Here is a 16732-nt window from a genome sequence, read left to right as displayed (position 1 = left end):
AGAATCACTGTGGCTTACTTACCACCCACTGTTTTATGGAGCAGATAGAAATGTGTAAACAAAGAAGGAGCTTCTTTCACACGGAGAAGATCAGAATAATGTGCTCATTAAATATCTCTGGATGTTTCTTGCAGATTCTGCTGAAGGAGAATACAGTGCACTCTGTAGCTATCTGTCTTTACCCACAAATTTGTTCCTGCTTTTCCAGGAATACTGGGATACCATAAGGCCCTTATTACAGAGGTACTATGGGGGTAAATGTGATTGATGCGTTTTATCTAGTTTGAATTTAGTATGTTTATTTCATTTCTTTTACAGGTTTTGATACAGGGTTTTGCTGTGTTGACTCCAAACTCAGTTCATACTCAGACTCCTTATGTTTTTAAGACAGGGTCTAATGTAACCCCGATTGGCCTAAGACTTGCTGTGTAGCTGAGGAAAGAAACAGGGAGAGGGAGGAAGAGGGAGAGAGGGAGGGAGGAAGGAAGGAAGATCTAACAAGCTCATACTAGGGCTTATAATATTGCTCGATTTGTAGAGTTCTGGCCTAACATGTACAAAGTCCTCTCTGTTCAGCCCCAGTGCCTATAATCACAGAACTCTGGAGGTAGAGGCTAGAGGTTGGAAGGTCAAGATCATCTCTTGATTATGTAGCACATTTGAACTTAGTTCTCAGTACATGAGACCTATGTAAAGGATAGAGAGTGAAATCTGGAACGGTGTATGAAACTGAAGAATGTGGTAGAACACGTGTCGGGGAGTGGCTGAGAGACAGGCATCCAGTAGAGCAGACTAGCCCTGGAATGACCTAGAGAGGCATGCGCCTCCCTTTCAGAAAGACTTTCTGCTATGCTGGACCCTGACCTCTTGTTTACTGTCTCCAGCCTCCACTCTCCCTACTGTCTCTCTGTCCTGCCGTTCTTATAATCAGTTTCACCATGTTACTCTGAACTCTGGCTTTCCCACAATTTTGTTTATCCTTCTTACTTCCTTTTTCTTTCTCACGCCCAGGTTAGCCTGTCTCCTACTACTAGTCTCATGCCCTAGGCTCTCTCTGTCAGGTCTTTCTTTGCTTTGCTTCCTAAGTTCTCATGGGTATTGTGAATCAATGTTACTGTTTTTTAGTACAATCATACAAGCTTCATTTATAGTGTAGCTGAGTATGGAGTAGCTGAGTCTTAGAAGTGCTATTTTAGTTTAAGCATTTAGGAAGTCCCTGCCACTTGTGCTCTTCCTGGTCCTGCTTGCCTCAGGTCTGCTCCGCAGGAGACATCTCAGTGTTGTCACTTAGATTCAGTGTAGGTGTAGCCAGTGGGAAGCACAAGCAAGGTGCTGGAAGCAAGGGAGGATAAGGACACCAGAGTTCCTAGCCACCTCTCTCTGCCTCCTAGGACATCTTTTCAGTAGTGACTGTGTCTCTTCTGTGTCTCTAGTTGACACCAGAAAAGCCTGCTGTGATCCTATTACCCACTGGTGACTCAACCCAGGGCAACAATGATGCTGTCTTTCCTTCCACTGCTCTGACCTGCACTAGGGCAAACAGTTAAGGCTTACTTGTCTTTTGTCTCAAAGGCTTTCTAAGCCCTCCTCCTACTTCTCCTCTATCTGAGGGTTGAATTTTGAGCCTTGGAGCAGGCAAGTACAGCACACCACGCTATGTGCAGAGTCCCTATTACTTGTATTGCTACTTCCTGGTATTGATTTTTCTCATTTAAATTGGTAGATGGTTTGTGTTCTAAAGACTAATTGACCAAACCCTTGAAAAAGAACTTAGAAGGAGTTGGGAAGGTAGGGAAAGAGAGAAAAGGAGAAAGAGGTCAACTTAAATACACAGAGGAAATTGGAGAGTACTGGGTGCACATGCAGTGAGCCAGTGACTAGCCTCCTTTTCTCTTGGCTCCATTTACAGGTGGTGTGGAGATCCTGCCTTACTCAACTCTTTGAAGCAGAAAAGTGCTCTGGTCAGGTTGGTTTTACTATTTAAGTCTTTTTTATACATCCAGAACTGTGTTTCTAAAATGCTTGGTTAGTTTTCCTTAATTCTGGTCCCCTTTATTCTCAGTTCACTGTTTCCTGTATATCTGTTGGTCTTTCCCAGACAGCAGGTTCTTCCTGTACTGATTTTTTTTTTCTCAGAATGTTTATCCCTTTCTTCTTAAATTGTCAGAAGCCACCAATTTACTGGAGGAATCATCCTCACATTGGTACCTGCCTGTCAAAAGGCAAAGAAGCTTGTGTCTGGAAGCTGCTAGTTTACTAAAGCCAGGAGGGAAGATGGTGCTTTTCACTGTTCATATAAACTAGTTCCTCCGCCTTTTGAGAGTAATGATCTAAGTAGATCCAACTAGTTGTCTTCCTTTCTTGTGTATATGGGTAGAAACTAGACCCCATGTATATCTCAAAAAAAAAAAAAAAAAAAAAAAAAAGACAAACTTTTTTTAGGCTGGACATGGTAGCACATACCTGTGATCCAAGCACGTAAGAGATCGAGGCATGAGGTTTATGAGTTGCAGGCCAGACTGGGCTTTGTAAGGAACCGAGACTGTTTCCAAATTAACAAGAAGCTTCTTGGGCTCTCTTTTCTCTTGAGTTATGGTTCTGTCAGAATCTACATTTTTCCCTCAAGTAACATGTACAAATGCCACCTTTTTTTGAAGCCTTTCTTCTCTGGCATGTGAGTATGTCTACATTATATCTGCCAGACTCCTAAGTCCCTAAACAGCGTGCAAGAGAATGAATGGCATGTTCACGTGACACCTGGTTTGTATTATATTATGTGCACCATCTAATTTTTATGTGAATTGAATTGCTTCACTAAACTGATACAAGAGCTGATTCCTAGTACCATTTTTCTTTAGATGAAATAAAAGGTTGTGAGATAACATACATTTGCCTTCTTCTCTTGTCTCTTCAGCCCTTGAACTCCTTTTAGCTACAGTGTGAATCCCTACAACCCAGTATTAGAGGTTGATAAAAGTAACTCCTGCAGCAGCATGTCAGTACTGAGAAAAGAAAGACAACACAATATAGAGAAATAGAAAAGTCTATGATGTCAGTATATATTTTTCAACTAGTAATATCATGCAGTTTTTTCTTTATTTCATATCATGGTGTGCCTTGTAAATACCTTTCCACAGCATGGTACTGAAGTAATCTGAGAAACATAGAGGTGATAACATATATATACTGTCATCGGTTATGAGCAACTGGCAATCTTAGTTATGTACATAAAACTTTATATACATATGTATACTTTATATTTTATAATTTATGTATATACTTTATGTATATATAAACATTATAGCACAAAATATAATAATATATAGAATATACCATTAATGCCTTAAAAAAAAGGATGAAAGTATGTATGATGGCTTATGCCTATAGTCCCAATACTTGGGAGGCTGAGATAGGAGGATTAATGTTTATTTGAGGCTAGCCTGGGCTACACATTGAATTTGAAACCAACCCAAGTTACATAATGGGATCTATCTTTAGAAAATTAAAGAAAAAGGAAACTTAAGGAGGAAAAGATTCTTCTTTTGTTTGTTTGGTGTTTTCGAGATTATGTTTTACTGTGTAATTCCAGTTAGCCTAGAACTGTCACATAACATGTAGCCCAAGTTGACCTCAAACTAAAAACCCTCTTTCCTCAGTTTCCTATCTGCTAGAGTTATAAGCATGAGCCACCATTCCTGATGAGACAATTCCTAATGATGCAGGTTTAGTTTTAGAGAAGATTATTTTTAGCTGAATCAAGAATTATAAAGTGAAAGGCTAGAGGGATGGCTTAGAAGTTAATACTACTCTTTCAGACCACCTGGTTCAATTTCTAGTACCCATGTGGCAACTCACAACCATCTGTAACTCTAATTTTGGGGGATCTAATGCTGTCTTCTGATCAAGCTGAGCACAGACAGACATGTAGGCAAGGCCATATACATAATATAAATAATAAGATGTAAATATGTTTTCATCTAGGGAGAGTCTCATGTTATTCAGAGGACCTTTCTTAGGCTACATAGGCCTTTTACCATCTCTCATGAAGGGAATGGATGCTAACATTTGCCACCAAGTATCAACTGATGAACATATTCTTTTTCATTTCAGTTTCTCATTTAGTCTTAAAGAGTTTTGGGAGTTTCCTTGATACATGTACACATAAGCACACACACAGTCACTACGTAAACCATGCTGGTCTTGAACTCAGAGATCTGCATGCCTCTACCTCTTGATGCTAGGATTAAAGGTGTATACAATTATGCCCAGCTCCTTCATATTCATATTTAACATCTCAAATAGTTGAGTCTTAACAGAGTTCATATAACATTTCTTTATTTTTCCTGAAAACATTAACTTAATGATATGCCCATGGTTGGAATATATTCAACCTTAGTTTATAGATAAGTAAATATACCATGCCCTGAAGCCTTCTTCAGTTTTAATCCACTTACTCATATAAACTGACTTTTAAACTATGCTTCTAGGTACCCTAGAAAAAGAAATAGTTTGATAGAGCTTCCTGATGACTACAGCTGTCTTCTAAATCAAGCTTCTCACTTTAGGTAAGAAGAAAAGGTGTGTGTGTGTGTGTGTGTATGTGTGTGTGTGTGTGTATGTGTGTATACACACACATGTACATATGAAAGAGAGAGAGAGAGCACAATAACTTTCCTGAGCTTGCATTTGGCCTACCCTACAACCAATGAACTTATTGTGAAAAAGTGGCCAATGAGGGTCTAGTGAGAGGTCAGCTGGTAAGAGAGCTGCCACCAAGCCTGCTGACTCCAAGTTGTCTTCCAAGCCCCACACATGTACACACAGATTTCTGGATATGACTTGCTTGTTTAAGAAGTGACTGCTGGGGGCTGGAATGGCTCAGTGGTTACGTGCATTAGCTGTTCTTCCATAGATCCTGAGTTCAATTTCCAGCAACCACATGGTGGCTCACAACCATCTGTAATGGGATCTGATGCCCTCTTCTGGTGTGTGTGAGGACAGCGACTGCTGTGTATCCACTGAACTAGGTTTTCCCAGACCATACTACAGCACACGTCTGTCATTCCTCATTGACGGTGTTGCTGAATGACTGCAGGTTGTACTACTTACTACCTTTCTCCTGACCAAACTCTCGCCACTACAAAGGATTTGTACCATGGATTCCTTTACATGCCCCTGGCCTTTTATCTCCTCATCACTGATGATCTGCTTTCTGTCTCTAGGATTTAGCTCTGTGGATGTATCATCACAGGAAAAGAGTCTGTGTCATCTTCCATTCAGTGTGTTTTTATGGTTTACCCAAGGTGTAGCTGTATTCTTTGTTACTGTTTTGGTTAATATTTTATTATATGTATATACCAGAGTTATTGTTTTTGTCCATAGATGGACATTCCTATTTATAATGAGGTTGTTTCTTTCTTTTAACATTATAAATAATGTTACTATAAACATTCATGCACAAGGTGACAAATGAAGGTACAGTTATCATTTCATTTGGATGTATACCTAGGTCATCTGCTAGGCCATACGTGTGACTTAGTGTCAAACCCTTTATACACACGGTGTCATTTAGCAGTCTCACCAGCAATGTATGGAACATTATATCTTCCCATCTTCACCAGCCCCTTAGTGATCTTCCAGGTTTGTAAGGATAGGATCCTTGTCTATCTGGGTTTAAATAAGCCACACTGGAAATATGAGCTCCATGTCCATAGCTTCCTGTGCTCAGTTAATAGCACAGCTATTAACCTCACAGGGGTGAGGTAATAGCCAGCTACACAGAATGCCAACAGGCAGACGGCTGTGCTGTGCACACCTTCAATTCCAGCATTCAGGCGGGGCAAGTTTAAGTCCAGCCAGGTCTATAGATTATTTTTTCAGCCTTGAAAAACTGTCATAGCAATTTTGGGTAAACCCTCACTGCATAATGCAGTTTTTAAAAAATTGCACACCTCTAAAATCATCGTACTCCAACACTGTAAAAACATTCAACTAAACCATCATAGCGGCGGCAGCGACAGCAACAGCAGCTGTTAGTTGATCACATCAGGTGAAGGCTGGATTCTATAAATGAGTCTCAGTATAAATATGAGACTTGTAGCAAATTTTCACTAGACTATATATATAATAATGAATTTTACTATGGTTTAATTGGAGATATGTTTTGTGTGTGTGTGTGTGTGTGTGTGTGGTGCTGGAGCTTAATAAGTCTTTGTCCAAGTTCAATCAACATTTTTTACATATTAATCACTACATTCTACTACATATTCTTTGAAAATGTCATGCATGTACATAGTGTGTTTTGATCATATCCACTCTTCCAATTCTGCCATGTCTCTCCAAACACATCTCCCTCAAAACTTGACATTTTTTCTTGGTTTTTTGGGGTTTTTTTGTTTTGTTTTGTTTTGGTTTTTGTTTTTGTTTTTTTAAAGCTTATAGTGCTATTAGTGCTGCCCATATGGGCGTGGATGTAGGGGATGGGCATCCTGCTAGTGGCTCCACCCCACCCACCACCACCAAGAAAAGTGACTCCTCATTCCTAGTAGACATCAGCTTCCAATAGCTCCTCAGCTGGGGACTGAGTAGTCCCTCCTTACTCTGTGCTGGATTTTATTTTTTATGCATATGAGGGTTTTGCCTGCATGTGTGTGTGTGTGTGTGTGTGTGTGTGCACCATGTACATACCTAATGCCCATGGATACCTGAAGAATACACTAGATCCCTGGAATTGGAACTACAAATGGTTGTGAGCCACATGTGGGTGCTAGAAATTGAACCTGTGTCTTCTCTGCAAGAGTAATAAGTGTGTTTAACCACTCAAGCCCACTCTGGAATTGTTAACTGTGCAGGTAATGACAGCTTCTGTGCATTTATGTACACAGCAGCCATGCCAGGACCAGGAGGAAGCATTTCACAGCACCTGTAGGGAAGGTTGATGTACATGCTCTATGGCTGGGCCATCTCATGCTAATCCCATCCATGTTGAGTAGTTCTGTGTATTAACAACTACCCACTGCAGTAAGAAACTTCTTTCACCAAGGTAAAGAGCAGTACAGAAGGTTCCCAGGCCTAGGGAGGCTCAAACAGGGACACTGGGGTCCATCACTTGGTATAGGATGTTGAGCTACAGCAAAATTCCTGAGCCGTGGGCAGCATAGGTGAGGCTGCCTCAGGAGGCTATGCTGACCAGTCACCTGGAACAAGATCCTTAAGTGGAGCGAAGTTAAAATGTATTCTTTGAAGAGTTACTTATATTAATGTACGTATATGCCTCCTGTGTGCAAATTTCCATGGAGGCCAGAAGAGAGCATCAGATCTTTGGAGTGTGGTTACAGGCAGTTGTGAAGTGCTAGAATGAACTCAAGATTTTTCTGGAAGAGCAGAAAGCTCTTTTAACCACTGAGCCAACTCCGTAGCCCCCTAATCAATTTCTTTAATCCTTCTTCAAGTAAAATAAATGAGCAATCATCTAATAAACATCCTTTGTCTTTTAGTAGCTTTCTTTGCTGAGTAGGGTGAGTGATAGAAACATGCTTTATTGCTAAATACATAATCTGGTTCTTGTTTTCCAACACACTGAATGTGTCTTCCCCTGTTGAGGTGTCCACGGTCTGCAGATGATGAGCGAAAGCATCCTGTCCTCTGTCTTTTCTGCGGGGCCATCCTGTGTTCTCAGAACATCTGTTGCCAAGAAACAGTGAATGGGGAAGAGGTTGGCGCGTGTGTTTTTCATGCACTTCATTGTGGTGCTGGAGTCTGCATTTTCCTAAAGTGAGTAGAGTCATCTGGAAGCTTACCACAGTCTTAGTTGGAAACATGTATCCAGTGAATGCCAGTAGAATAAGTAGTTCTTTTTTTTTTTTTTTTTAAGATTTATTTATTCATTTAATGTATATGACTACACTGTAGCTGTCTTCAGACACAACAGAAGAGGGCATCAGATCTCATTACAGATGGTTGTGAGCCATCATGTGGTTGCTGGGATTTGAAACCAGGACCTTTGGAAGAACAGTCAGTGCTCTTAACCACTGAGCCATCTCTCTAACCCCCCCTTTTTTAAATATTTATTCATTTAATGTATATGTATACACTGTAAGTAGTTCTTTAAAAATAAAGATTCCATTTGCATTCCCTTCATTAGAGAAATCTTAGACGGTAGAGACTTTATACCAGTGACTCCAGTGCTGTGTACTATTTAGATATAAAGGAGAAGCTCGCAATCTTAAAGCTGAAGCTTATAAAGTGTGCGTAAGTTACTAACTTCAGACTGCCTTATTGATGTGTGTATTTACTTGTTTATTTAGGTTTTTTTGGGGACAGGATTTCTCTGTGTAGTTCTGGTTGTCTTGGAACTTGTTTTGTAGCCCAGGCTGGCCTGGAACTTACAGATATCTGCTTCTACCTCCATAGTGCTGGGATTAAATGCATGAGCCACCATACCAAGCTATTTATTTATTTTTGAAACGGGTTATCTCTATATAGACCAGGCTGGCCTTGAACTCCCAGAGATCCTGCCTCCCAAGTGCCTTCAGCCTAAGCTTGTCTATTAGATGTTTTTATTTCCTTCTTTAAACAAAAGATTAACTACTTAGAACAACAAATGTTTATGAAAGAAAATAGCTTACATGAGAGAAATAAAATTTAAAGTTGATTTCTATGGGTTTTTTTTCTGTCCATTTTTCATGTGAAATTCAATTTTTTTCCTATACAAACAGCAAAGACTTATTGTGAGATATATTGTCATTGCTTAAAGGCAGCCTTTGAAACAGAGGTATAGAAGTTAAACACAAATACTTTCTTGCTTCTTGAGAAGCCACATGAATAAGTCCACCTATCCCAACTGTGTATTTATAATTTGTCTTATGATTTCTCACTGTGGTCCTTAACCATTTCTCTGCAGTAAGTGTCTCAAGTGCCGTCAAGTACTGTTGGAGGCTGGCTTAAACTAGGAAAGCCTTTAACACTTCCTTGGCTGACAGTTCTAGACTGGAGGATGCTCTGTCCTTTTTTGAAGCCCCCTTCTGACTAAGTAGCAAGTTAGAAAATGGTAGAAATAGTCCCCGCCACATTTCTCCAGGGTCTGATGGCTCAGTCTCCCTTTCAGTGTATCCAGCCAGAATTGTTGATTTCCCATTTCTCTAGATCCATGGATCCTTTTCTATAGCATCAAGAAAGCAGCAGTGTTTGTTCCTTCTGCCAGACAGAACCATTTACTACTGGGTAGTGGTAGCACATGCCTTTTAATCCCAGCACTGGGGAGGCAGAAGCTGGTTGATGAGTTCAAGGACAGGCAGGACTACACAGAGAGACCTTGTCTTTAAAAAACAAACAAAACACCCACTGTGTAGTATAGTGTATTCATCCACAGCTGTGTTGCCTTTTTAATGCTTACTGGCCGTGTCTTGTCTTTAACTTTGATGTCTATCATCTGCATATACGTGTCTAACAGTGTTTCCTGACATTTGTTTTAATTCTCAGAATCAGAGAATGCAGAGTGGTCCTAGTGGAAGGAAAAGCCAGAGGCTGCGCCTACCCAGCCCCTTACTTGGATGAATATGGAGAAACAGACCCAGGGCTAAAGTAAGATTTTCTTTAATAGAATGTTTAATCAGTTGTCTTATATTTTATTTGCTTTATTGTATGTGTATATTAACAGTTCTTTTAAACATAAAAATCTAGAAATGGTTGGTTGTGAGCTGCTATTTGGATGCTGGGAACTGAACCTCGGTCTTCTGCAACAGTAGTGAGTGTCTTAACCACTGAGCCCACTACCCAGCCCTGGTGAGACAGTAAGACAGGCTCACTGATTCTAGGAGGCTGTCTGGCTGGTCAGTACCACACGTTATCACACTCAAGGTTATTATGTAGGTTAGGGGCCTTGAACTCAGGTCCTCATGATTGCATGGCAGATACTTTACTGACAGAGTTCTCTCCCAAACTTTTGTTATTCTTTTAAAATATCATCACTAGATAGGACTTGGGATCTATTGGATTATATAAGAATTTGTTGTTATTGAGACAACATTTGACTTGCTCTTAAGTTTAAGGGGAAGGTACTGAGTGGTAAAAGTAGTTAATGATGGTCAGGGTAGAGGTCACCTTTAATTCCAGTATACAAGAGACAAGTGCAGGTAGGTCTCTGTGAATTTAAGGTTCATCAGATCTGAATAGTGGCCAGCCAGGGCCACATGGTGAGAGTCTATCTCAAAAACAAAACCAATAGCAACAACAACAAAATAGTTAATAGCTAAGGATGCTCTTGAGTTGGTCTAGAAAAGTACAAAAATGTAGAATTTTAAAGCTAATGATAAATAGTGTGAAAGCTGATGAGCTGAGAAACTTGATGTTCCAGGGCTGAGATGACAATGATCTCGGTTAGATGGCACTCAACAGACTTGAGGCTTTGGGGTTAGCTGGCACTCAACAGACTTGAGGCTTTGGGGTTAGCTGGTACTCAACAGACTTGAGGCTTTGGGGTTAGCTGGCACAGTGTTGCAAACTAGGTAACCCTGGAATAGAAGTGTAGTTACTTAAACATTTGCTAAGCCAGGGATAATGATGCACATCTATATGTAGTCCTGCTACCTGGGAGGATGAAGCAGGAAGGTAATTGGAGTATCACTGACCGAACGAACCTAGCCTGGACACTGTAACAAGACTGAGGAAAAAAACATAAACAAAGAAGAAAGTGTTCACTAAGCATGAGCAAGATGAATCATAGGGATGGTTATAAAACAAAATATAAAACAAAAAATGGTTATAAAACAAAAGAATGATTTAAGGGCATAATGTTATGCCTCAAACCTAACCTCCTATACAAAATCATAAACTGAAGCTGGGTAAATTGTAAGGACAGAAAGCCATTAGAACCCTGTTCATCTAGCCACCAGAAAAGACCAGAGCTGCTTCAAGTTAGAATCTGTTTAAATGAGGTCTCATTAGGTTCGTCATGTATGAGACCTGATTTCCCAAATATTCAAGGAGTCCTTAACTTAGTGGTGCTTCCTTAACTGAGTGGTGTGCCAAGCTCTTAGTAATCAGTGAAGAGTTGCCCTCTTTCTCAGCCTTAACCTGACGCTTGTGCTCACAACTGCAGGAATGTCTTGTAATGTGTACTGACTTAAGGCTAGAGATGTCATTGGTATTGATTAAAACTTAGATGTCTTTTTTTTTTCCCTGAAGGAGGGGAAACCCACTTCATTTATCTCGGGAACGGTATCGGAAGCTGCATTTGGTCTGGCAACAGCACTGCATTATAGAAGAGATTGCTCGGAGCCAGGAGACTAATCAGATGCTATTTGGATTCAACTGGCAGTTACTCTGAGCTCCAGCTCTGCCTCAAGGCAATCATGAGTGACATCAATAATAAAGACTGATATAAAATTCTAGAGAACTTTCTGAGGACGGGGAAGTATTGGAGGGTCTTTTGATCCATGTCTAGATTCACATACATTAATAAAATATTCCTTAATGGAATATTGCTTTCAATTATCAAACATAAGCTTCAAAGGAAAAACAAGACATAATGTTTTATGTTGTAGAACACTAAAGAAATGCTTGTTCACCCAAGTGTCTATTTCTGCTAATATTTCCAGAAAACTCATTTCCCTTCATAACTGTCCTATTTCATTGCATACCATCCACCTGGTTGGTGAGGTCACATCAAGCATTTGTGGACATTTCTCTGCCTGGTTAACATCTCTGCACTTGTGTATTTGGTGTATCCTGAGTGCGATTTAGCTTGCATTAGATTTCTGACACAATCCTGATCACCTGTGATGTCTAAAGAGGAATTGCACAGCTATACAGTATCTTTCAACTGAAAAGATTTCAAAACATGTAAACAACTTTCTTCTTTAAGGAAATATGCTTATTGTACCACCTATGGCTTCAGCCAGAAACTGATCTAAATTTCTATATGGACAGAGTATTAGTTGTGCTAGTCTGGAAAGCATCCTTCCAATGTAGACCTCAAGAAGAATTAGGAGAATGTACTCATTATGCATTCCTTATACAAGAAGCCTGATTTCAGGTAGCTCAGTGGAGTCACAAGTTATCCATCTGTTCCATTTTTTAAGGCAGGTTTCTGCAGTGAGATCTTTTGTCTTTTGTGGCCCCGTCCTATTGACTCTCATAAAACTCTTACTGAAGCAAACTCTTTGTAGACTGAGGATCAGAAAATTGCCCCAGTGACTGATCATACAAGATGTAATTAGAACACATATTTCAGCCAGTTCTATATCCTTCTATGGCTTGTAAGAAAGAGATCCTTGATTTGGTGTCTATGTGAAACCTTTCATAAACTACAGTTTATGATTAATATAAACAGCCAAAAAAGACAATGTAATCAGGTTTGTCTCCTGTTATAACCTGCTATGGTTGAGCCATCTTGCTTATAAATAATATAGCTCTCTTGATTCTGTGCATAGACTTCTTGATTCTTGGTTTAACGTTTTATATCGAGAACTTGTGAATAGATCAGTTGATACTTATTTTAGCTTCTGTGGTATTGGGTAATATTGCAGTTGAAAGATGTGTTTGGAGATTGTATCTTCTTCTGCCATTGGCTACTGCTGCCATGTGTATGTCTAAATGTTTTCCTACCTTCTGTTTAGTGAAGGCAAGGAAGTAAAAATACATTTGCTAAGTGATCAGTGATGCACATTTGGGGCTAAATTTGTTGCCATTTGTATGGAATGAAAAGTGGATTTTGCAGTAAGGGATGGTGTGAGCAGGCACCAGACTCACAATCATGATTTTTTTACTTGGATAAATACTGTTCAGGAGAAAGCAGGAACTAGATGCAACCATGATGAACAGTTCACAGCAATTATAAGGGATAAAGATCATTAAATTCAGTATTTGGCTTGTGCCATTTGCCAATATGATTAAGTGATTTGAACATTACCCTTTGTTTTTTCTATAATTTTTTGAGAGGTTGTTTAGCTCTGAAATCTGGGTTAGAATAGGCAGCATAAGATGCTCATTTCTACCTTAGTCATCTGGCCCTCATTTGCCAAGGATAAAGACTTTATTTTTAGCCTTCTTAGATTCAATTGTAGGTCCTGGAGCTAAGCTTTCAGGCTGCCAGGAGGACTAGCTAGCACTCGCCAAAGAACCCAGTTCATTTCTGAGCTTTGCTTCTTGAGATGGAAATTTCTGCACTGGAGGGTGGACTAGGCCACAGTGCTGCCCCAGCCCAAGGGATTTTTAATAGTATTCATCATGACAAATGATTTAAGTCTGATAAGAAGTTTACTTAAGCAACCAAGTCACTTTATTTAGTGTAGTATGTGAAAGAATTGGTTTAGTAGGATGGCTCCGACTCTGTGTTTCTAATATTGGTGAGGGGCTGGCAAGGATTTTAATGATACAGTAAAGATAAACATATATCTGTATAATTAATTTATTATGTTAGTGTATGGGCTGTGAGTTCACCTTTTAGTGGTCATTTGTCATTTCATAACAACTATGCATTTTGGTTCACTGTGATGATGATCTATATTTAGTGACTGCAACATGTTTATACCACTGATTCAAATTCCATTCATGATGAAGTTATACAAATGATGCATATATTGATATCTTTTATTGCAAAAATGTAAATTAAAAACTTGTATAATGTTCTTGTGCTTTTTGAAATAAAATATCTTATATGTGTATATTTAAAAAGAAAAAAAGGGACTTCTCATGTTTGGGGATTTGGGTTTGAAGTATAAAAATCTTACCTAGAAAGGAGTTCTACTTAAAAGTATGTCAAGCCCAGCCATGTTTGTTTGTTTGTTTGTTTTAGGCAGAGTGTCTTGGGGCTCATACTGGGTTCAAACTCATAACATAGCTGAGGCTGACCTTGAACCCCTGACCCTTCTGCCTCCATCTCTGAAGTAGTGGAATCATAGGCTTTTGTTACCACACCCAGGTTAAAGGGTTTCAAGACACAGACTTTTAGGGTTAATGGTCTCCAAACGACTGTCCATCCATCACCGTGTATAGATTTATACATTATATTTTCATGTAGTGTTCCATACCTACATTAAACACATTTTATGACATAGCACAAAACCAGAAGGTTTTAATTCAATCAAGTTCACCCCATTATCATAATTAAGCTCTCAAAGGTATAAAATATAAGGATTCTCAAAACTGTACGAGAAAAGAAACAAGCATGAAGAGTGTCTCTGTTTACCTGATGGCAAATGTCTCAGAAATCTTAGGCAAAGAGAAAGTACTTAAGATGTACATAGTGCTGACAGGGAAAAAGATCAGCCAAGATAAAGCTAGCCTTCAGGATTGAAGGAGAGAGAGAGAGAAAAGATATTTCCAAATATAAAGCTAAGAGAATGTATCTCTATCAGAGCTGTCCTACAAGAACTGCTAAAGAGGACTGAAAGTCTTTGGAGATAAGAGTTTAGGTCAGGTAGACTGCTTGCCTAGTATGTATAAGACCCTGGGTTTGATTCCCAGCACCACAAGAAAGAAAAAGAAACTAACTCACAGGCAAGAGTGACTGTACAGATAAATTAGAGTGTTCTAGTATTGTAAAACAGTAGGTCAAGCACTATTAACCAGTATGAAGATTTTTTAAAAATCTACAAACCAACGACAGTGGGTGGTTTATGCCTGGCAGTCCCAATTACCCAGGAGTCTGAGGCAGAAAGATTGCTTGAACCTATACGTTTGGGGACCAGCCTCCATAACATGGCTGTGTTTCTAAAAAGAAAACAATGACATATGAGAGTGTCTTACTTTTCTATTGCTGTGATAAAAATACACTAATAAAAAGCAACTTTAGAAAGGGGGTTGTTTTGTTTTGTTTTGTTTTGAAAGAATAGCTTAAGTGGCGTGTTACATTGTATCTGCAGAGAGTATGTAGCAACAAATTCTTGGGCTCAGCTCACTTTGTCCTTTTTTGCACAGCCTAGTATCTCAGCTCAGGTAATGGTTTGTCCCCCTCACCATGGTGGGTAGGTCTTTCTAATTCAACTAAGCTAATCAAGACAATCGCCCAGAAATTCATCTCCCAGGTAATTCTAGTTCTCATCAAACTGACACAACTGAAATTAACCATTGCAGACAAGTCAAATAGGAAGATAGGAAATACAGCATTTGAAGTTTATGAGGAAGAGCGACCTCGAGTGTAGAGTTTGTTGTTTAATGTAGTTTCCCCTTTGTCCTGTTACACTGTGGTTATATAGATCAGCTTGTTATAACCAAAACAAAAGGTATAGTCACTACAAAACAAAAGCCTAAAGTAGACTAACAGGAAATAGGAAGTGATGAAAACATGACTGGAGTAAATCATTTAGCCAAAAGGAAAAGTCTAAGAGAGGGAGAGAGAGAAAAGAATGCAAAACTAGAAGGTATGTTGTATAATTGCTTACCATCAAATAGCTAACCAGTGAAATGAAATGAATTCTACAATTACAAGGCAGAGTGATTAGTTTGATTGAAAAAACTATACCCAAGTTACATTGCTTACAAGGACATGATTTGATTTTACCTTTAATAGGGGGCCAGGGTGAGCCAGTAAAGGCACTGGCCACCACCAAGTCTGACTATCTGAACTCTATCACCAGACCACACATGATAGAGAAGTAAAATAAGCTAGAAAAGACCATTTATTAAATGCTGATTTAGTGATTTACTTAAAGCACTGCTTGTACTGCCTGTTTGCCAAGCATGATGTCACTTGCTACCTGAAGCATAATGACATGGAGAAATGGCTGGAACAATGGGCTTTTGCCCTTAGCCTGCTGACTGCAACATACACTCTGTAAAATACTCCTTGCTTGCCTGGCCCACCTTGTGGTTTTCGAATATAAAATGAGAATGCAAACTGGATGCAGGATCGAAGCCTTTCAGGAGCTGTCTTGGCACTGGTCCACTGGTGACATCTCTTTTCCACTCTCATTGGTGTTTGAAGCTTATTCCAGAAAGATTCCCACAAGTAGTAGAGAACTGACTACACAAGGTGCTCTCTGACCTTCACATGCATATCATAGCACACATGACCATACACAAACACACATACACACACACAACACACACACACACACACACACACACACACACACACACACACACACACACATATGAACCAGTAAATACATACCAAAACAGATAAGATTTTCAGGTACTAAGTGTGAAGAAATTTGATAAGATGCTCCATGCAAATGGAGCCCCCTCCCAAAACCACAAGAGTGATCATGTGAAGTAAGGTACAGCTAAATCAAAGTTGTGTGTGTGTGTGTGTGTGTGTGTGTGTGTGTGTAGAGACGGAGAAAGGGAGGGAGGATAGGGAGAGTTAATACGAAGCATGAGAGCGTGTGTAGTTTTGTACTTAGTACTATTTAGCTTTTTTTCATTAATCACTTTGCAGTGCTGGGGTGGGAATCAAACTCAGGACTTTGAGCATGCCAAGTAAGTGCTCTAATATGGAACTATATTCCCATTCTAAGAATTAATTTCTGCAAAAATAGCTTGTGAGTTTTATTGTTGTTTGGATTGGGTTATTTGTTTGGTTTAACAGTTGAGTGTACTTAAAGATTAAAAAAGGATAGGAAGTATGAAGGATTACACAGTCTATAATAATAAATACATGTAAAAAATTCAAAACTTAATAGAACATATAGGATCTACATCTTGTATTCATTTAATTTGCCATATAATGTTATATAGCAACCTTGATTTATATATATATATATTACATTTTTAGAAATTTAGCTGCCAT

At 39.2% G+C, this 16732-nt stretch overlaps 1 protein-coding gene across 2 annotated transcripts in view; it reads left to right on the top strand.

Annotated features, from left to right (window-relative positions):
- UBR1 (ubiquitin protein ligase E3 component n-recognin 1) overlaps positions 1 to 13666 on the top strand; it is a 106690-nt gene extending 93024 nt beyond the window's left edge. For both annotated transcript variants that reach the window (XM_080930920.1, XM_080930921.1), the window contains 6 exons: positions 135 to 243; positions 1910 to 1966; positions 4488 to 4565; positions 7603 to 7773; positions 9481 to 9582; positions 11185 to 13666. In XM_080930920.1, the coding sequence (XP_080787046.1) occupies positions 135 to 243; positions 1910 to 1966; positions 4488 to 4565; positions 7603 to 7773; positions 9481 to 9582; positions 11185 to 11326 (659 nt within the window). In that variant the 3' untranslated portion in view covers positions 11327 to 13666. The remainder of the gene's footprint in view (positions 1 to 134; positions 244 to 1909; positions 1967 to 4487; positions 4566 to 7602; positions 7774 to 9480; positions 9583 to 11184) is intronic.
- The last annotated feature ends 3066 nt before the right edge of the window (positions 13667 to 16732 follow it).

This window comes from Micromys minutus (assembly GCF_963924665.1).
Source record: "Micromys minutus genome assembly, chromosome: 17".
NCBI lineage: Eukaryota > Metazoa > Chordata > Mammalia > Rodentia > Muridae > Micromys > Micromys minutus.
Note: the sequence above shows the minus strand (reverse complement) of the source record. Positions and strands in the feature narration are given on the sequence as shown.